This window comes from Lineus longissimus, chromosome 16, assembly GCF_910592395.1.
Source record: "Lineus longissimus chromosome 16, tnLinLong1.2, whole genome shotgun sequence".
Lineage (NCBI taxonomy): Eukaryota > Metazoa > Nemertea > Pilidiophora > Heteronemertea > Lineidae > Lineus > Lineus longissimus.
The window spans coordinates 9,343,192-9,365,110 of record NC_088323.1 but is presented as its reverse complement, the minus strand read 5'-3'; the positions used below and the strand labels follow the sequence as shown (position 1 = coordinate 9,365,110).

General features: G+C 44.8%; 2 protein-coding genes across 2 annotated transcripts; both read right to left on the bottom strand.

Annotated features, from left to right (window-relative positions):
- Positions 1 to 351: 351 nt before the first annotated feature.
- Positions 352 to 3,801, bottom strand: LOC135500859 (uncharacterized). Its single transcript, XM_064792526.1, has 2 exons — positions 3,770 to 3,801; positions 352 to 3,421 (listed from the first exon to the last, which is right to left on the bottom strand). Exons 1-2 carry the CDS (start codon positions 3,799 to 3,801, stop codon positions 352 to 354), a joined length of 3,102 nt encoding a protein of 1,033 aa, XP_064648596.1.
- Positions 3,802 to 19,400: 15,599 nt separating this feature from the next.
- On the bottom strand, positions 19,401 to 21,233 carry LOC135500858 (uncharacterized). The gene has a single exon (XM_064792525.1). It carries the CDS (start codon positions 21,231 to 21,233, stop codon positions 19,401 to 19,403), a length of 1,833 nt encoding a protein of 610 aa, XP_064648595.1.
- Positions 21,234 to 21,919: the final 686 nt, after the last annotated feature.

The following is a 21,919-nucleotide window of genomic DNA, read 5'->3' as shown; positions in this document are numbered from 1 at the left end:
ACGCATCAGTGATGAGAATTTTTCCATTTGTGCCAATATGGGCGCTTCTACGGAGAAAGTTGCCACTGTACAGCTCATCTTAAGTTCACTTTCGCTTCCCCTTTGGTCTCGATGTCCTGTTGTCACGTTCGTAAGAGGCCACTCGTCTTCTGGCAGCTCAAGAAATCCAGGACCGCATATCCAGCGTTCTTGCACTTCATCCACAGTTCGACCCCGGCTTACATCATCCGCGACATTCGGAGGGACAATACCGCCAGTCCAGTGCGTTCGATTTCATCTGAATCTCGCCAACGCGATTTGACACAAATGTTTTGAAATTCCTAGGCTCCTGCTTTATCCATGAGAGAACAATCATTGAATCCGAAAAAAGAATGGGTTCTCCAGTTGAAGTCGGGTTTCAGCTCGGATGAAGTCATTCAGCCTGCTAGCCATCACAGCAGCTTGTAATTCCAACCGCGGAATAGTAAGTGGCTTTAGGGGGGCCACTCGTGACTTTGCCATAAGGAACCGAATCTGACAACCGTCTGTGGTTGCCCACCTGAGATATGCAACACTGCCGAACCCACCCAGAGACGCATCACAAAAGATTACAAGTACTGGACGTCCCTCGCACGCCAACGGAGTCAGACAGCGTTCAAACTTGAGCGTTTTCAGGTGTTCCAAACTTGTGAACCAATTCATCCATTTGGTTCTGACGGATTCAGGGAGTTCCTGGTCCCATTGGTAACCTTCCTTCCACAAGTCTTGTAGACCAATTTTTGCAGTCAGGATAACGGGTGTAACGAGGCCTATAACGTCATACACTCCTGCCAACGCGCTTAGAACTATCCGTTTTGTTAGTTTGTCAGGCATGTTCCAGCATGTGCGTTCCACGGTTGCTGAGAAACATTTGGGTATCTTCATGGATATTGATATGTTGTCCTTGTCCCTGTCCCACAACATTCCCAAAAACTTCTCGTCTCCCATCTGATCCGAATTATCCGATGCTGGGTTTCCCTTTCTCCCAAGTTGTTCATTCGAAACCCATTCTTTTATTTTGAAGTGTCCGCTATCGAATATTTCATCGATCTCCTCAGTACGTTTGGTTGCTGCTGGGATAGTAGGTAACGAATCGCCGATGTCATCCATGTAGCGACACCGCTTGATCGTGGCCACAGCCTCCGGGAAGGTCTCTTCGTATTCTTCTGCGGTGAGGTCAATAGCTGTGTTAGCTAGTGCTGGTGATGAGACATCTCCAAATGTTAGCACCTGCTTAACATACACGTCTGGCGCGCGCTTTTCGAAGTCCCGCCATAAGAATCGATGGGTGTGTGCATCACGTACGGGATCAACTAGAATTTGGTGATACATTTTTGATACATCCCCTACGATGGCTACGTGGTTCTCTCGAAATCGTGTTAGCACCCCCAGAAGATTATTGAGCAAATCTGGTCCTTTCCGCAAATATTCGTTTAGTACATGTCCCTGATAACTCGCAGCTGAATTGAAGACGATGTGACACGGTGTTGACTTCTTTTCTGGGCGGTCTACTGCGTGATGACTAATGTAGTGTACAGGCCCTGTATGCGTTTGGATCTCCTCTTGAGTTAGTTTCCTTGCTGATCCCTTTTCCACAAGCGCTTTGATTTGTCCATCATACATTTTCCCATGCTCAGGGTTTCTCATCAATCGTTTTTCTGTTCTGACAAGTTTGGCCTTTGCTTGATTATAGTTGTCTGGTAACTCGGCAGGATCACGACACCATGGTAGTGGTATCATCCAACGGTTCCCAACCTTTGTTGCGCTGTCCCGAATCATCGTTGCTTCCCTCTTCTCGATCAACCCAAGTGGCTTATCTTGACTCTTCTTAACACCTGCGCAACACGGGTTCAATGCTACTCCCATTTCTTCAGTAGACCAGAAAGTTGACATATCAACGGGTTTTAATAGAGAAACCTGATAAAGTCCATGTTTCATTCCATGGTTGACTGCCATCGCCCCAAAAATCACCGTCCCAAGAATTGAATGATGAATGGCAAATCTCCCCTGGACATCTGTGCTCCCACTGAAAAACTTTGCGTGGTCAATACCAATGAGAATATCGACGGGGCCTGCTCCTCGATTTAGTAACGCTGAGTTGTTTTCGCACATATTCAAGCATTTTGGATCAACCGAAGCGATATCAGCACTTATCTTATCAATCGCGATGACTCTAATTGTATACTGAAATTTTCCATCGAGTGACTGTACCTGTAACTTGTGAACTTGTGTTTCGAGCAATTCCTCTTGACCCCCAACTTTGCTGATGTTTATGACTATGTTTTCACCACTTAAGCCTAAGGTGCGTGCGTAGTCGGAACGAATCAATGAAAGCTGTGACCCACTATCAAAAAGAAGAATGCCACTTTTGCTTCCATTGGTTCTAGGATTAATACCATTAACTTTCAGAACAGGCAACAAATTACTACTACACATGCTGACGGAAGTGTTTGATGCAGCTCGGTCAAAAGGGGCACCATGCAGCAACGGATGGTGACTATACGGACAACTTTCACTACCAGTGACAATTTCACAGCGTTTTCGACTGCGACACAGAGCCCTATGTATATTTAAGCAAAAGTAACACGCCCGAGCTTTCCTCACTACAGTCAGTCGCGTTTCTAAGTTCATATCTTTAAAAGTTTGACAGTCTTCAGGCTTGTGCTGAACATCTTTATTGCAAACCCAGCAGTTCCAACTTGTACGTCTCGACGGCACCTGGCCGATTTCCGCTGGGTTTTGGCAGGTTGAATTGTCAACAACCGGCACCTCTGTCCCCTGTTGTGATCGGGCCTGTGGTTGCGGTGATGTAACATCCTTATCGTCTGTCCCGACCAGATTTACAGCATGTTTACTCTGTGAAGAATGTACACTGCGAATTTCAGCACCAGCGACTTGTCGAATCCAAATCTCGCCTTTCATCCACTCAAGCAAGGTACTGATTGACGGTTGAATGCCCTTGGTTTGTTGATGCGTGGCCCATTTCAAACGATCCGAGAATGGAAGCTTTTTCTCTATTAGTCCAATAGTAGTAGAATTGTCAATATTTGACGCACGTTTCAGTTCGTCCAGGGCGTTATAGATTTTCTTGACCAAGTGGTGCAATTCTACGAATTGAGACAATTCATTTGGCTGGACAGATTTGAATTTGTCCAAAGTTCCGATTAACACATCCGATGCCAAACGCGGGTTGCCGTATTTATCGTCGAGCGCCGCCCACGCAGATATATAGTCTTTCTCACCCTGTAACCAGTCCGCTGGCTCCTGGCTGAGGCAGGTTCGTAAGACGTAAAGTGCCTCCTGGGGTGCGTAGCGTCCGTCCACCAAGAACCGAAAATCACGTTTAAAATCAAAATAGTCCAGAATATTCCCACTGAACTTAGGCAACGGTGCCTTTTGAGTCCTGATGCGGAGGTTATTGGATGATTTGTCCGTTGTTGAAACTGTACCCCTTAAGTCGTCCACTGATTTCAACTTATCTGCGTCATCTTCTTAAAGCTCGGTTTTATAATCGTTGATAGACCAGGATAGTTTATCGGATTTTTCAATGATGTCCTCGATCCACGCATTTTCCCCATCTATCTTATCTAAGTCCAGTAACAGGAGATAATGCTCATGCACTTTATTTATTTTGGCCAACGCTTCCTTGAATTTGTGTTCCACCTCTATCACTTCGTTCAAAGGTCTACTGTGGTCAAGAATGTTTTTCACTGAAGTCATAGTGCGGGTTAGAACTGATTTTGCCACTGACCGTGCCTTCCTAGTTGCCTCCACGTCGCCCATGATTAACAGACGTGAAACTGACGATACCAAAGAACGTTTGGGCGTGGTTTTCCCGACAGCTCCTGATCGAACTCCTCCGGAAAGAACGGGCGTGATGGCCCCTGGTCGAGCCTCCTCCAGGACGAGCGAGCGTGATTTCCCCGACGGTGATTGCTGCGGGTCAGTTCTTTGTCCTTGACGGTTGTTTCAAATGTTGAAGACTCGGATACTCGGATGTTCAATATATAGTTTTATTTGAAACCTGAAACATATGGACTACATTTAGCACCGGACAGTAAAATAGACATGAATTACAAACAGTGACGTACAAAAGTGAAAAAGAATATTTTTTGGTATTTTAAGAATATATGTAAAGAAGGAACCTACAAGACAATAATACAACGTGGAACTAAATGAAATACATAAAATTAATACTTACAAATCCGAAACTACCGAAACCGAAATGTGTGGTTATCCGGGACAAAGAACCTGCCCTTACTATATGTACTTCCAGACCAAGCAGTAAAAATTGTGAATGACAAAAAGGGCGTAAAAGAAGCCTAAAAGGTAAAAATAGCTCGTGGCGTAAAAAGTGCCACCAAACCCGAAGTGCGAAGTTCGCGAAATTTAAAACTGGTAAATAGAATAAAAGAAAGTCCAAGATTCGCATTATCAGCGAAACAGTGGTTATTGGTTTGGTTAGGGTTAGCTACATAATCTTCAACTGGGAACTCGGCGACTCTATTTACTTCAACAAAAGGACCGGACTTAGATTCCAGGGGGGGGGGGCTTGCATTTCTTTTACACAGGTTTTGGAAATTAATACGCACTACACACGTTACATGTCTCATGATCACCCCGGGATTTGTGTTATCATAATCGGCTGTTCTTCTAGACACACTCACTCCGACGCTGTATGAACCCATAATATGGTCTTAGAAAATTTACGAGGCCTGGACTGCGGCGAATTATACAAGTAGGTACTGTATATCAGGTGCAGATTTGTGAAGTTGTTAAGACACAGCTGTCCTGGTGCCAAAGGTACCAGATACAGATCTCTGAACTCGTTTGATGTGTGAGGCTGATAAATGATCTTGAAATATCGTGTTTTTACAGTTAGCACATTTGTGACCCGTCACAGCAAAACCAGGTGCATGTCGCTCTGAGCTTGGCAGGTTGAAAAGGACTGTTTGTTCATTTCTCTATTGTCTGCCTTTTGTGAATTTCGTAAATTTCTTCCATTATCTCCTGGAGTCATTTAGGCTCATCTTCTGTTCGACATGCGCCTGGTTATGCTGTGATGGGTCACATTCTTGTCAGACGGAACGGTCGTTTCTTTATTTCAGCATGACTCTCCACGATTCTGGTGCATACATATAATATCAAGTATGGACTAACCTATATTGTTAAAATGAACAATAAGCCTGGACTGCGAAGTCGTGCAGAGCAAAAGCGCGAATTCTCTCTAAAAGACGCCACCCATGGTGTTTGCGTAATATTCTCCATAGTAAGATATCGAGAAGCATCGTGAATTCTCGTAAATTCATCCTTAGATTTGAATACAATATTGATGAGAAAATTTGATCTAATACGATCAAAATATTAGACTCTCCCAGATTGGCCGATGATTTCAGTTCTGCAAGAAAATCACAGGTGTCGCATAATTGGGAGTAAATTCTGCAGGTGACACTTTCCGATAGACGACTCCAATGTCTCATTTCGACCGCAATTATCGTTGTTATATGGAACGGAATCGTTTTCACGGGTTGGGACCGCCAGCTATTCGTCATCGGGATGCTTCGAGCTAGCCATCCTTGACATGACTAATCCCATCCGATGTGTTGGATATGTTTGTTTTGAATTGAGTGTAGAAGTTTGAAATGTCCTTGGATAGAATGTCCGGGAATAATGATTTGACTATACGCTTTATGCTCTCAGCTGTTGACGGTTGAGGCCACCATTGAACATATCAAACAATCCGTCAGAATACAACAGGGCCGGATACTTTTTCCGGGAGGGCACTTTCTACTTCTACACATTCAAAAGTCTAATCCCGGCAAAAAAGTTAAAGGTTAAAGGTTAGTTTGTGTCCTTGATTTCAATGACCACGGGCACTGGTTAAGACGCACTTGGTGAGGTCAAATCCTTTGGTTAACTCTGGATTAACACTATTAACAAGAATAAGCCTGCTGTTAACCAATATATTATATCTCTTTGCAAAGTTTTAAGACAACCAAAAGTTAGTTCAAAATTAACTGTTTTTTTTATTCTAGTGTTCACTCCGAGTTAACTCGCATGACATTGCGTTAACACTAACACATAGAGTTAGCACATTTCCATAGAAAATACTCGTACTGAGCTTCTGTCTAAGGTTTCAATGTGATTATGGCATGTATGGCTTGTAGTCTACTAGATCCGAAGCCATATTGTGCTGTTGCTCGTCGTGGCTGTGTGCGTCTGTACGTATACGGCGGCGGTTACAAACTGTAACTCGACCTCGTGTCAGCTACAGTTAATCCTGGGAGGTCGGTCAACCCATATGTAACTTTACTTTACGAACACGATAGCATCAGCAGTTGAAGCGGTGACAACCAAAGTCACCTAAGCGACAATTTGGTCAAAAATGAGTTGAGTTCATGTAGCAACCTCTTACGGTGAATTCTATTTTTTTGACAGCAGTAGTTTACTCTTTGATGGCAGAACCCCACTTTTTTTCCATACAAAAATCAGATATTGAGGACCCAAAATTAACCATTTTATTCAAACATTGAAAGTCACTTAGTAAACTGGTTCTTACCGCCTCATCAATGTATGCCTCATACCCAGGTGTCGGTTAAATTAACGGATCGAATGTCAATATTATGTCTCTGTGTCACTATGATATTGAGATATTGTTATATTCAACTTTGATATATTTTGCGATATCTCAATGTTTAGTGCAGCAACATACATATCTATTTTGTCATAGTTTGATATCTAAACACAATCATGATGTGAGATAAATGTAGGGTGACTAGAAGTCTAATCCAACATTTATACTTACGTTGTCGAGGGATGCTCTGTCAAATATGCTATGGTCATGGATCATAGCCAAGGCAAAACAGCTCTAAAAGAGAATTTTGTTCATAGACTAGCTGATGATAGTTATAATAGCGTAACATACATATTTCGCCTTTCCAAAGCCTGATAAAGGCGCTACCGTACCAAAGTGGTCGTGAAACAACTTGGTCTTAAGCCGACTTTTGAAAGTGTCAATGTGTAGATAGAGTTTCACATGCTGGAGAGACCGTTACACAGCAACGGGGCACAGGACAAATATAGGATGAGAAAGCACGATCTCCAAAACCTGTCCTAGTTTTCTTCACATAAAGTTGGACAATGTTTGAAGATCGTGTGTGCTGTGGATTGTTCTTCGGTCGTATTATCCCATCGAAATACTTTGGTGCAGGACTGGTCCGCTTAAAACCTTGTATGCCAATTCCTAATAGCACAGGTGTTATATGCCCAAATTCCGCAGGCGGCAAACTACAATGGCAGCCTACTTTTGAATGCGCTGGAGTGGAACAATACTTTACGGAAGACCGTACATAATACCATTGCGGCAATCTAGACGAAATGACCAAGGAGCTGGAAGCAGCATCTAAACATAGGTTATCGAGGACGCTCTTTCTGAATAGGTAATATTCAGCTAACTCCATCGGCGAATCAGTGACTGACTTTCCGAGTCTTAACGAGCAATGGCTCGGTAGTTGGGTTTGCCAAGAACTATGGGTCGCAGATGTTTCTCTGTCTTTAATGGTTGAGGCAGTACCAGGATAAATTGAGGTTGGTGTGATCGATGTTGTCCGAGTGGCACGGGCAGGCAAATAATGTTTGGGCAGGAAATGAACGACTCGACTAAACATATCGGTTGCAACTCTCAGTCACTAAAAGTGTTGTTCTCTGTGATTCAGCATCCATATCGCTTGAAGCAATATATCACAATTACAGGAGAGTTTCGAGCGCAAAATGCTAGAGTTTATTACCACCAGGGACTCCAGGCAGTCGTGATGGCGGCTCCCGCAGATTTTGTCTTCTCATCGCCTCGAAATGTGTATGTCTATCGCCTGAACAAGGCAATGTCTTCTTATATACTGACTGGGCATTTTACTGTGAAAGAGCTAGTCCTCATATCTGGTGAGTATGGGAATAGTGTTGTAGGAATAAGTAATACAAGAGCTAAATGGTTTGTGTCGGAAGTGATGATTGTCAAAATCACCATATTTGACCTTGAAGGTAACATACGGAAACTAAAAATCCCTTCTAATGAATTTAAGACGCGTTTTGTGAGTGGCCGTAAACGTTTTCGGTGGTTTAGAGTGGCAATATGTGGGGAAAATGCTTTATTGGAGCTAACTTATGCGACGAAACGAAGATATGGCAGCAGCAGGACGAAAGGATCCATCGTCGTCACCACACTGTCATTTCTACACTGGTTAAAGATACAAGAATGTGGACTTTTTTCATGCTTAAACATGTAAAGAACTTGGGGTAAGTACGGCGGCATCAAAAGGCAAATTCCCCGTTGGACGAAAGGAGTGGTCAACTCAAAAATATCCAGTGTGATAGAAAATGCATTCATTTGATTACCTTCAGACCTTTAACAATCCGAAGCAAAACTTTCATTGATGACAAAACAAAGATGGAGGTCTTCAATGACATATGGTTCAGGTATTATTATAACGAAGCCTATCTACTTGGAAACAAATACCTTATAGTTGAAGCTGACAAACGCATCAAAATATTTCTTCGAAGTTACGATGTGCATGGAAAGTTTCTAAATGTTTACGAAATCGTTCACATAGCTGATGATCTGGTTAAAACTTAAAACAAATTAATTATTAGCGGGAGTGGCCAAATGAGGTTGCTGATGTCCTTCCAAGCCAGATTTGCCACGTCATATGCTCTCTTTTCAAACCAAAGATGGTGATTTCGTCGGCTGGCCAAGGGGGAAGAGGTGCCAGCGTATACCGTTAGTCGCGAAGATCTATAGCCAAAGAGTTTATTAAAGCCAAGGAAAACTCTCGGAATTCGTTTAAAATAGAAATCATATCCAAATGCAAGTGGTACGGGATCAAAAGGTGAATGGACATACGAAACAAGTTGTGTGTTGGTTCTTGGCTACCTTCCTGTCCAGTGGTTGTTAAGTATAAGGTTATATTATATTACAGCCCTGTGAGGGTAGCCTTGCGAAGGCTTAAAAAAGCCCTGCAAGGGCCAGATTGAGAAGAACCGAGCAAGGGTGTCTGCCAAATCAAAGGGTTATAGGGGTCATGTCCAAATTTAGAGAAAATATAGTTTACTTTCCATGTGCGGCCTGACCCGCTTTATGTCTATATATACTCAATATACTAGTATACGAACATGGGTAGTTTATACGGCCTACTGCCGGCTGTTATAAAACGCGGAAAAATCTAACTTGGCTACAGGGTGGCTACCTGAACCGCAGGTGAGAGTTTGCATATTAGTAGTGTGCATTGTTGTGCGCATGAAGTTCCCCTGGTGACAGGGTCTTTGACAATCCCCATTATATGGTGCGCTGCATGCGCCGTAAATCACAAGCACCTTGTAGTTAGAAATAAACTCATACTCCAGACGGGCCGCAAAGTAAGTTTTTGTGATTGCTAAAAATAGACTCCAATGTGCAGTCGCATATGGTTATATATATATAAGCTCGAACCTAACCATATGCGTGTACATATTATATACGCATTGGAGAAGTAATAATCCAAACAAGAAGATTGAATGAATGATTGAGTTGAATTGAATTGAATCGAATCGAATTGAATGCCTTTCCCATGCTTGCCCTGAGTTTATATACTCGCCACCAGCTCGGAATGCCTTGGTTATCAACTAAGGTTTCCGTCATGATCTCCTGCTCACAGGTGGTTGGAATACGCTCCAGAGCTGTCTTACAACCAGAAGAGGTAGACTTAACGGCCTATGTACTAATTGAGGACAGCCTAAAAATATATTCTCTCACGAATTCCATACCTTTTGAGAAAGTCTTCCGAGGTGCTGACGTATTCTCAAGAATCAACAAGTTTTATGTTTAACATTCCAAGATAACATATAAATTACAAGTAGGTACATGTGCCTTTGAGTTAATAGTTAATTACAAATATACGCCTTTGAGTTTACAATTGAGCTTCTGTGACAGCCAAGATTACATGAAAATAACTATTGGATCCTTTACCTCGACATTCTAGATCTATCCCTCGACATTTCACGCTTCTCCATCTACTAAAATTCCGTTTGGAAATACAATTTAATGTCACAATGTCATTTGAAGGTTATTGCACTAGGAAAAAGAAGGAGTGATAGCCTGCTGTGCAATCACCCGTTACCCATTCCGTTGACTTGATCAACTGCCAGTGCGACCAGTACGATTATTCATGCTTGAACGATATCACGTGCGAATAATATATTTTTGTTTGAATGACCAGCGTGACAATGGTTGCCGAGCAGCAGCCTGCAAAAGCTTGATACTACAGCCATAAATTCACTCAGACTATAACTACAAAAAACACACAGTGCGCCCCCCCCCCTTGCATTTCTTAGATTTTCAATAATATTAATCAAAGCGAACATTTTGACAAAGAAGAAGATGCAAGCTGAAACCTCCGAATAACGCTTTCTTTCAATTTCAAAATCCAACTATTCTGTTGTATGGCAAACAAAGTTTCGTGGTCCTGTATCTTTCCATCAATCCTCTCTCATTTTATGGCATAAATGTCAGGCAGTGAGTTGCAGGTTAATCCCCGTGTTTACTATTACAACATCGATGGCAAAGTTTTCGAGAAGGTGACCAAGGTCTTGGACCTTGGTGTTGTAGTGATAAGCGACCTGACTTTCTCTTCTCACACCAGTGCTATTGTTAAGAGAGCCAACCAGACATTGGCTACGGTGCGGCGGGTCTTCGATAAGAGAAAACATCCTAGGTTGATGCGTCCTCTTTTCGAATCTTTGGTCAGGTCTAAACTTGAATATATAAAATACTGCGTCATTGGATCCCTTCACAAGAGACAGCTTGATCAAAATCGAGCGTGTTCAACGCCAGGCAACTAGGTACATGCTTGGTGACCAATAGGATTACAAGGAGGCTTTTATGACGTCACCCGAATGAATAACACAAACGCAGTGTTTAATTAATTAATGGCCAAATTTATTATTTGGCGGACATGCCCGACATGATCAGAAAAGGGGGTATCCCCCAACAAATACTATGTACACGCAGGCACGAATGCAAAGACATGACACCTTGTCATGACATCATATAAGCTCAGTGCAAAACCTCGCGCACGCGCTCAACAGGGCTTCACCATGAAAAGAGGTGACGTCAACTCAATGACGTCATTTAAAAATTCTGGTTTCCCAGACGAAGCCCTATGTCACGTGACCGGAATTTGGCACTGCAAAAAATCACGTGACCTGCAACAAACCAAAATGTGACTATGAAACCTAAAAGTCACAAAGAAACCCTGCAAGGGGAGGCTGAGAAAAAACGTGTTCTCTTTTCTTTCCGTGCAAAAACGAAGAGGCTAGCTGCACGTGATCGAATGCGCCACTGCACCCCGCCTCAATTAGCATAACAACACATGCGCAAGACATCCGGCTAAGCGTCATAAAAACATTTATGCCACCCTTCTGTTTTCATAAAGGGCATTTATGACGTCACCCGAATGAATAACACAAACGCAGTGTTTAATTAATTAATGGCCAAATTTATTATTTGGCGGACATGCCCGACATGATCAGAAAAGGGGGTATCCCCCAACAAATACTATGTACACGCAGGCACGAATGCAAAGACATGACACCTTGTCATGACATCATATAAGCTCAGTGCAAAACCTCGCGCACGCGCTCAACAGGGCTTCACCATGAAAAGAGGTGACGTCAACTCAATGACGTCATTTAAAAATTCTGGTTTCCCAGACGAAGCCCTATGTCACGTGACCGGAATTTGGCACTGCAAAAAATCACGTGACCTGCAACAAACCAAAATGTGACTATGAAACCTAAAAGTCACAAAGAAACCCTGCAAGGGGTAGACCCCAAAAAACGCGGTAAGCCGCGACCCCACAGCAGGGAGAAAGAAGAAAATAGCGATCATGTCGAGCATATCCGACACCTCTACCGAAGGCCACCTAAATATAATGCATGTAATTAAAAGAATGCACCAGAAGTACACAACTTACTGGCAATGAAAATATAGCAGCGCGGAAGGCGCAGCCTGAGACTGCTCCCTAAAGAAGAACACAAACATTATTGGCAATGAAAATATAGCCACGGGAAAAAGGGGCGCAGCCTGAGACTGCTCCCTTTTAGAACCCGGGTCCTAATTGATGCGAATATATTTACGAAAAGCATCCGACGCCCATCTACCAAGTAGACGAATCTGAGCGTCTGATTTGCCTTGACGGGCAGCTTCACAGGCGGCCCCAATCCTAAAACTGTGACCCTTAAAGCGGGTCGTGTCAAGATTACAGAAGATCAAAACCGTTTTTAAAACTCGATCAAACTCAGCACGAAGAACTGGGCGGCCTGATTGATGGATGAAAAGAGGGCCCGGCTGAGACCCACGTAAATTTAGATAGGATTTGACGGCAGCCACAGGGCAAGGCGATGACCCTTGCCTGACGCAAATGAATTGCGGGCCCTGCGTTTTACTTGACTTAAAGCGGACAACTGAAACAATAATCTCGGTCTCGGACCCGGTGAGATCTCCTAGCTGGAGTGGTTTATCGCTATCAGCTACACTTTTGGGGGAAATTTCACCAATACGCATAAAAGCTGCAAAAGCAAGTTGAAACATGGCCGCAAACATAGTATGCTGGTACAGTGGTGGACATGTGATTGGTAACGCTCCCAACAACCGAACCAATATCTCGCTCGTAATGGGCAGACGAATGTCAGCCTTCGACTTCAATTGTTGAGTCGCACCAAGCATTTTTTTAACGACGAAATTGGAGGAGGGGTCGGGGTGACCGAACCATTTCATTACAAAACAAACGGAAGAGACATAAGTGGCGATGGTTGCTGGTGCGTACCCCTTTGAAAACAGATAAGCAATAAACAAGGTGGTGTCTGAGACAGTGCATGGAATGAGATTGGAGCCAGGTATAGTTTCCCTGCGGAAATTAGTGTACACTGTCCAAGCCCTACTGTACCCTTGCAAAGACGCATCAGAAAGCACGGCACCGGTTAGCTGATTTAAGGAATCTCCAACCGCTCTGGGGATACTTCCGCTGGAATTGCAGTGTTGGTCTCGTCCAACCATGGCGCCCACCTGCGCGCAGCATCCACCTGAAAGCGTGAGATCAAATCGGGTACTGTATTGAGCTTTCCAGGCACGTGCTTAGCTTTGAATTGAACATTTAATTGTAAACACCGCAGTACTAGCATGCGTACTAAAACCATAACCCGCTTATTCTTAGAGGTTTGCTTGTTAATAATATGAACAACAGCTTCATTGTCGCACATAAACAAAATATTGTTGTTTTGCCACAAATGGCCCCACACGTATAAAGCTGCAACAATTGGGTAGAATTCTAAAAAAGTAATATGAAAATGTTTCCACTTTGGGGGCCAAGCCCCATAAACCCAGTGGGCACCGAATATAGCCGCGAAACCAAGGCTACCTGCCGCGTCGGTATGCAGGCGAAGGGTGTTACTGGACGCCCATGCGTCCGTGCGGAAGAAGGATACGCCGTTAATCTGCTTGAGAAATGTTTCCCATACCCGCAGATCTGCTTTAGCTTCTAAGTTAAGATGAATATGGTGCATTGGATTGGAGAAGCCAATAGTTAAATCCTGTAACCGCCTTAAAAAGGCTCTACCCGAGGGAATAACGAGGCACGCGAAATTGAGAAGGCCGATAACAGACTGTAGTTGTACTAATTGCACAGTTCGTTTTGATTGAAAAAGCGCGATTCTATTCAAACATTTCTGGACCTTGTCATCCGGTAACCGCGCCTCCCAACGAAGCGTGTCCAGAACAATGCCAACAAAAGGCATAACTCGATCCGGACCAAAGGTTTTGTCTATGACCAACGGAATACCAACTTCTTTACAAAAATTTAAAAATATGTTAAGCTGAGACTGGCACCTGTCAAAGCCCTCAACTACCAACAAGAAATCGTCGAGGATGTGAACCATGGCCTGAATACCGAGCCTTTCCACGGCGATCCACTCGATGGCCGAGCTGATTTCCTCAAAAATCTTACAAGAACTGGACGACCCCATAGCCAAAACTTTATCGTGGTAAAATTTTCCCTCGAAAGAAAAACCCAAGAGGGGGTAGTCATCAGGATGAATAGGTACGATACGGTATGCAGACTTGATGTCGGTTTTAGCGAGAAATACAGGGTTGTTAAGGTGTTTGATCTTGTCAATAGCATCGTGAATAGTTGCGTAGTGAACTGATTTGGCCTCTACCGGAATACCTTCATTGACCGAACTGCCGAGAGGGGCGGACAAATTATGAATTAAACGGAACTCTCCCGGTGCCTTTTTTGGTACAACCCCAATCGGTGAGGAACGGAAATTTGAGACAGGAGGCGAATCGAAAGGACCGGCCACCCGGCCCGCCTCGATCTCCTTTCTTAGCTTTTCAACAACAACTTGCTTGTGTGCCGATACGGTCGGTAAGTTTGTACAAATATATGAAATAGGATCTCCCTCAAAATTTAAGCGGAACCCCGTAGAAAATCCCTTACGCAAATATGCAACTTTTGTTGGATCATAGCCTCTGAGATACGCGCACAAAGTTTTACCACAAATGGGGGTGGGGAGAGGCGGTGTTACTTTATTGGTTGGCTGACTTAGAGCCAGCTTTTCTCCCGTCGGAATTTTTGTGTCCATCAGTGGACTGAGCTTTGCATCGAACCGTGGGGTGTTCACCTTGGCATTTGGTGCATTGGTGCGTGAACTGACAAACCGCACGGTCCTTGCATTTCCCTGAACGATGGAAAGCCCAACAGGAACCCTTGGGGAAGGAGGAGCCCCTGGATTGGCCGCCGGCACGAAAGGGCTGCTTCTTAGGCTTTTTATCGGAAGCAGGTACGGATTGTGCTTTACCGCGGCCGATAGCCTTCAGCATTGGCACGTGTAAGATATCGTGCCAATCGATGGGCTCCACCTCCCTCCAACGGCGGAAACATTCATCGTAATACCGCCAATCCCCACCACCCGCATGCAATTCTTTGATCGCTGCGGAATACCTTATCAGAGACTGCGTCTCACTTGGGTATTTCAATGAGTAAACCGATGCAAATATGTCAAAAGCCGAGAGCCATTGCATTAAGGTCAATGGCTTGGCTTTAGTGACGGATACAGTATCCGACTCATCGTCGCTGCCACCGGAAGAAGGCGCCGTGGCTCTTAAATCCATGGATGATTTCAAAAAGACGTTAAATGGGACGAATTTGTTTTCCCACACTTTCTGTTTCGTAGAATCCGAAACGCCAAAATGCAAAGGCCAAGCCTTTGAAACAAGCGAGCCATTGCGATCCCTTCCGGACAGCGACGATAAGCCTGCAGGTGCCGCACCTGACAATAATTGGCTAAAAGAGGTCGCTTGATCCGCATGAGACGGACCAGCGCCTTGAATTCCTCCTGGATGTACTCCTTGGGATGCGGATGCACAAGCTCTTGTTGGCTGGTGTTGGTTGACCTGAGATCCACCAACAGCCATCGCCTGCGATATCGGCTGCTGCGAGTCGGGCTGGGGGACCTGAGACCCACCAGTGACAGAACGGAGAGATTGTTCCTGAGTGGCCAAGTTTGAGTCGGACTGGAGGACCTGAGACCCACCAGTGACAGAGCGGAGAGATTGTTCCTGAGTGGCCAAGTTTGGGGTGGCCTGAGACCCCCCCGAACTGCTATTGGTGGCGCTGCCTGGGATCGAGGCGTCCGGTTGACGCGCAGCCCTTACCTCTGTTATCATCTCCCGCATTAGAGACCGCATCTCCGTCTTGAACGACGTCATCGTTGAATCCGCTTGGGCGGGCGTCTCGTTACCGGTGCTGGAACCCGCCACCGGCTCATATGGCTGCTGCCTCTTGCTTTTCGTCTTGGCCTTCCCAACACGAGCGCTCTTTTTCTGCGGGGGCATGATGGAAACCTGAAAGGGTAATTAAGATAGTAGCCCTGGACTTGACATTGGCGTTCTACAAAAGCGAACGAACCTAGAGCTAGCACTATATACCGCCCAACTGTCTCACCAGGAATGCTGCATCTGCTTAAGACCAAGCAATTATGCAAGCAAGAACCCTCTGATAGAAGCTGACTTGCTTAAACCAAGCAAAATGACGCTACCCTCCAGTAGCCAGCTCGTAAAACCATGAGTTGTTGGAGGGCGCCCTGGTAGACCACCGGGTCCACTTCAAGCGATTATCAGAGGGACAAACAGTTACCACTTCATACCGGAAGGGTCGGCGGACATACCGTGAATAGCTTGAATAACATAAAGCCAAGGAATATCAGCCTTATAGGCAAAATACCGACAAAGGATATAAGTACCCCAAAGGGGTATCAGGCGGCAAAAAAAAGAAAAAGCCGCAAACTATTGTGCATCAAGAACAACGCCAAACCGTAACCGTGAGTTTAATTAAGAAAAACTCCTAAAAAGAACCCTTCACACCGGGAAGGGATTTAGCCGGAATTGCGCCGCAATTGTGCAACAACAAATAGCAAGGTATTAGATAAATGTCGATGCCTCCGGCCAACGGTACAGTTAGCCCAAAGGGAGAACACGAACAATGACAATGTATTTGTTGCTATAAAAATACCACACCGCTACTTGTGACATCAAAGTAAGCGGCTAAAACCTTTCTTTATTAATTAAGGGACGATTTTGATTTAGACCATTGACTGGCGAAGCAGAAAAACTCCATCTAAACTGTTTGTGCGCAAACACACTATACCTACACGTAGTTAGCGCCTGAGACGCAAAACTACACATCTAGAAAAGAGCACTAGCCTAAAGCTGACGAGCAATTACCGCGGAGCGGACAGCGGCCCGAACGCTACGATATAACTTGAGGTTGCCCAAATTGTTTAAACGCACCATGTCAGTGCCATATACATTTTGTTCGGGCTCGGTTAGGCCTTTATGTTGCCAAAACTTGACTGGTCCGCTCGGGCTGCAAAAATCCTTTAGGTAACCATTAGCTGTAGCAATTTTATAGGTATAGTCTTCCAAGGGAATAGACCTAGTAACGCGACGCGAAACTAACTGCCCTACGTAGGCACGAAAAGCCCCTAAATCAGCTAACATACAATCGGCTAACTCCGAAATGTCAAAAGCCAGCTGGAACGAGTCCGATTCATGACTGTCCAAATCGTTAGAACCGATTTGGAAAAATATAATGTCTGGCTCGAAGCGGCGAAGCCTTCGTTCGATAGCCTCAGACGACCTAAGCATATCCACGGTGCCCCCACCAATAAAATGCCAACTAACGATACAGTTGTCTAAATCTAGTAAGCTGGGCCTTGGCTGGCGTGGCGCAACAGACGCAAAATCTGGGAGGGACGGTAATGCCGTTGAGAAATCCCTGAGACGGCGCACATAGCTATGACCGACGATGGCAACTTTCACTGGTACATTAGAAGCCGCCATTGTTACCATACACAATAGTGATATACAGTAGCACCAACCACCTACACCGTCACCCAATGTGGACTAAAGTGCAATATTTGTAGAAAAAAAAACCTACGGGGCACCGATAGAAATAGCTAAGGAAGAAGGAAATAGATTAAGGCTATCTATCGCACGAAATAAATGTGCTAAAAAGTAATACTCCCGGTTAAAATCGAAAATATCGGGAGCTGAGAAAAAACGTGTTCTCTTTTCTTTCCGTGCAAAAACGAAGAGGCTAGCTGCACGTGATCGAATGCGCCACTGCACCCCGCCTCAATTAGCATAACAACACATGCGCAAGACATCCGGCTAAGCGTCATAAAAACATTTATGCCACCCTTCTGTTTTCATAAAGGGCATTTAGCCATGGCGCCACTTTCCTACAGGCGGCAAATGTCTGGCTTGTCACTTTTGTTCGAATGTTTTACCGGTATGGTTGATTTAGACACAACGAATTATTTAAAGGAGAGGTGGGCCTCTTTTTATCCGCTGCCGAAGTTCTTTTAGGACAGAAACTTTTTGCCGGTCTTTTTTTAATCGTGTAACTTACAGCTGGAACGCCCTGCCCGTGCGCGCGCGCTGTGCGGCGAGTCTTACTTTGTTCAGGCGATCCGTCCGTGCTTCCTACAATGAGCTATTGACGGGGCGCTTTGACCCGGGCAATGTGTGCACTTGGGTTGGGCATTGCAGATGTGCTTACTGTAATTCTCAATGTGTCTGCTAGTGTTATGTTTTATAAGTCCAATGTTGAGGTTAATCAAGTTGAAAGGGTTCGAAGGAGCAAATCAAGTCACGGTACTGTATGTTTGTCAGGGGCAGTGACAATGTTGTAAACTCACTCCTTTTCACTTTCTTTGCTATCCTCTAGGGTTTCATTGGTTGATTATTTCATTTTATATAATATAAATGGTTGATTATTTCATTTTATATAATATAATTTTAAGAGGCCCCTATTATGGGTCTATGACCCCTATGGGCGACCCATGAGTGCCATCATTGTGTTCCCTCGTCTGTTGTCATAAATGGCAAGATGTTTCCTACACATTTACTAAATGGGAGTTGCAGCGGTCGCAGATCTGATGGCGAACTAAACACGATGGTTTCATACTAACAACTGAATCATATCTTTATTCTCCCACAAATGTGGCATAAGCAAGGTATATGTTACAGACAACAAAGTCAACTCCGGTCGTGGGAAAGTGCTGGTCTCGAGCTACCCATGTTAGTTCCATGATTGGCAACCGGGCTGTAGTGGGCTCGTTGTGTGTTTTATCCACGTGCGTTCAACCTTAGCGATATCCACAGCAGACAGTTTATTCCTTTCTCTGATACCTCGCTTGAAAGCTCGCGTTACGAGGGCTGTGACTCTAAGCAGCTTTTGGTAAGAACTGAATTTGGAAATGTCAATCACCGCTTGGAGATCGGGGCGGGTACTTGTGTTACCAGCATCGCGTGTCTGGAATATATTGTCTATTTCTAGACTTGCGGCCAACGATATGCTAATACCATGCTGATACCATTTGTTGCTGTCAGATTTTTCTCTGATGACGTTGACGCGGTTCATTACAAATGGTGTTTTCTTTTTTCTCGGATTGCAGCCAATAGGGAGCGATCTCTGAATCTGTTGCGTAGGTGATGTCGATGGTGAAGCACTCCTTGGCGTATGTCTTGCGTAATATTTCTCCGTATTGTGCCCCCATGACCATAGCCATTAGCTCTAGTTTTGGAACAGTTTGTTTGGCATTTTTCTGTGACACGATCTTGTTCTTAGAACCAATTAGTCCCACGCGTGTGCCTTGCTTCGCGTATGCAACACATCCTACGGCTGTGGTCGGACAAGCGTCACAAAAAATGATGATATCTAGCGGTTGGGTGGCGTCGTCGACTAACCATCTTGGAATCTTTATCTCGTGGGCTCTGCTGAGTGATACTTGTACTATACTCCATTGTTCATTTTCGGCCAGGGAAGCTTGTCATCCCAATCTTTGCCAGCTTGCCATAATTGATTTACAAATGATTTCGCGGGAACGTGTAGTGGTCCTAAAAATCCCAACGGATCAAATACTGAAGCTGATTCTGACGTAACGGTGCGCTTGGTGTTTACCTTGCTGCGTGGTTGTTCCTTGATCTTGCGTTCGATCGACAATGTGTCCTTTTCTGGGTGCCATTTTAACCCCAAGACCGATACCTCTTCACTTTTGGCGTTCGAACCATCCGATTCCGCTACTGCGCTTAACTTTGGCGAGTTGCTGGACCATTGCCTGAGCAGAAATGATCCTTTGTTCATAATGTCTCGTGACTGTGTATAATATTCCAATGCTTCAGCTTCATCAGTCACCCCGGTGAGCAGATTGTCTACGTAAAGCTTTTCTTTCATGTCCTCGGCTACTTTGCCATCGAAAGCAGATAGGTGTTTGTGCAGCGTAATAGCTAGCGCGAATGGACTTGTCACGTTTCCGAAGATTACGGTGTTGCAGTGGTATGGTACGAGTCCCTTGGTTACATCATTGTCCTTATACCATAAAAAGTTGACAAATTTACGTTCTGATTCGAATAGACGAACTGACAGAAAGGCCCTAACGATGTCGGCCGAGATGGCGATCTTCTTCGTGCGAAAGAGGTGGAGCAGTTCAGTCAAATCTTGAATCATGTTCGGTCCCTCATACAGACAAGAGTTGAGGGAAGGTGAGCCGCAGCTAGCATCAAAAACAATCCTTAGTGGGGTGGTTTCGCTGTCTCGGAGAACTGGAAAGTGGGGCAGAAAAAACTCTTCATCAAGGCGGGAGGTGGGCGCCGTGGTGACTTCTGAGACGTACCCCTTGGAAATGTTCTCCTTCATAACATTAACATAGGCATGGACAAGGTTCAACTTACGCAATCTGTGCATTACTTCATTTATCCTTCCCTTGCAGGTGTTGTAATTGTTCTGTAACTCCGGGTGATCTGGTCTCCAGGGTAGTGGCACGTAGTAATGTCCATCCCGAAATTGTATCCTTTCCATGTACTTTTCTTTATAATTATCTTCGTAGTCCATATCTGTCATCCCTGTGTCGCTGAGAACGTTCGCTCGCAAAACGTTCTCCAAGTGATCGATTTGACTGTCCTCCCTGAAGCAGTCCATGGCGTTGTTCTCCGTGTTACAGGCCGTGAGCACGGTACGCGACTTCTGTGGTTTAAGCCTACCCGAAACAAAGCATCCAAGATTAGAGAATTGTACAGTTGGACCGTCACCCTTTATGATGCGATTTTCCAGAAATTCGAAAGCGTGATCACAACCGATCATAATGTCCACGATGAACGGGTCTTCAGTGAAGTTATTTGCTAGATTGGTTTCATGTTCGGCTCTGTAATCGCAATCGAGACAGGCCCCCCATCCCTGCTGCCTGATAGGCTTGACAATTTCATCAGTAACCAATGCATCGATTACTTTGTCCCCGTCCGAAGTTTTGATGATTACATCCACAATTTGGTTGACGCGTTTTGATGAGTGACCTCCGAATCCATTCACATACAGTGACTGCGCTCCTTTTGAACGTAGATTCAACTTTTGTGCTATTTCCCGACGTATGTATGAGCTCATGCTGCCTCGATCCATCATGAGCCCGGCCATGACGCTTCTTTCCTCATTCTTTAGGGTAACGTGTCCCGTTTCCAAGAGTACGGTTTGATTGATATGCCAATGTTCGGTAGCCTTATCCGAGTTCACATTGACGATTTTGGTTGACGGTGTTTGCACTTTTTGATAGACACTTGATGGCGCGAGAGCCATCACCCCCAGGATAAAACCAACAACGCCGTTTGAAAGCAACAAGGCCAAGAAAACAGGTCAGGTATCTAAGCCGGAGAGCGAAATCAACGTGGTGCATCCACTAAATGTTACGTTTCCTCGGCTCGAATTTGAACTCTGATAGGAATCGTGTAGGCTCGTATGATGCCTCCGGTTGCAGTGCTGGCATGAGCGATTGCTATCACAATATCTGGCGACATGTGACGTACTGAACAGACAATTCAAGCACAAACGATTGGTTCTCGAGGCATTATATCTATCCTCAGGTGCTAATCCACAATTGAAAGATGAGTGAGAGTCGGCACAAAATGGACATTTTCGCGTTGGTTTCGTTCGATCTTGCGGCGCCGGCGGGCACACTGACTAACGCCTCAACGGATCTCACGCTGTTGAACCTATTACTCCCGCTCCCGTTGTGGTGATGATTGCTTGATTACTTCGTATCCCGTTCGCGCTCCCACGAATCCATCCGTTCTCCCATGTTCTCAAGTTGGTGTGTGAAGGCCTTCAAAAGCCGTTTCAGGTCAAAAGTGTTATCTTGCCCACATGTTCCCATCTTTTCTCGGAAGAATTTGGGCAGTTTCCTCTCAATAATCGGAACGATGAAAGGTGCGCATTGATAAATGTCGACTTGTAGATTTTCCAAGGACCGTATGTCCCCCATTATC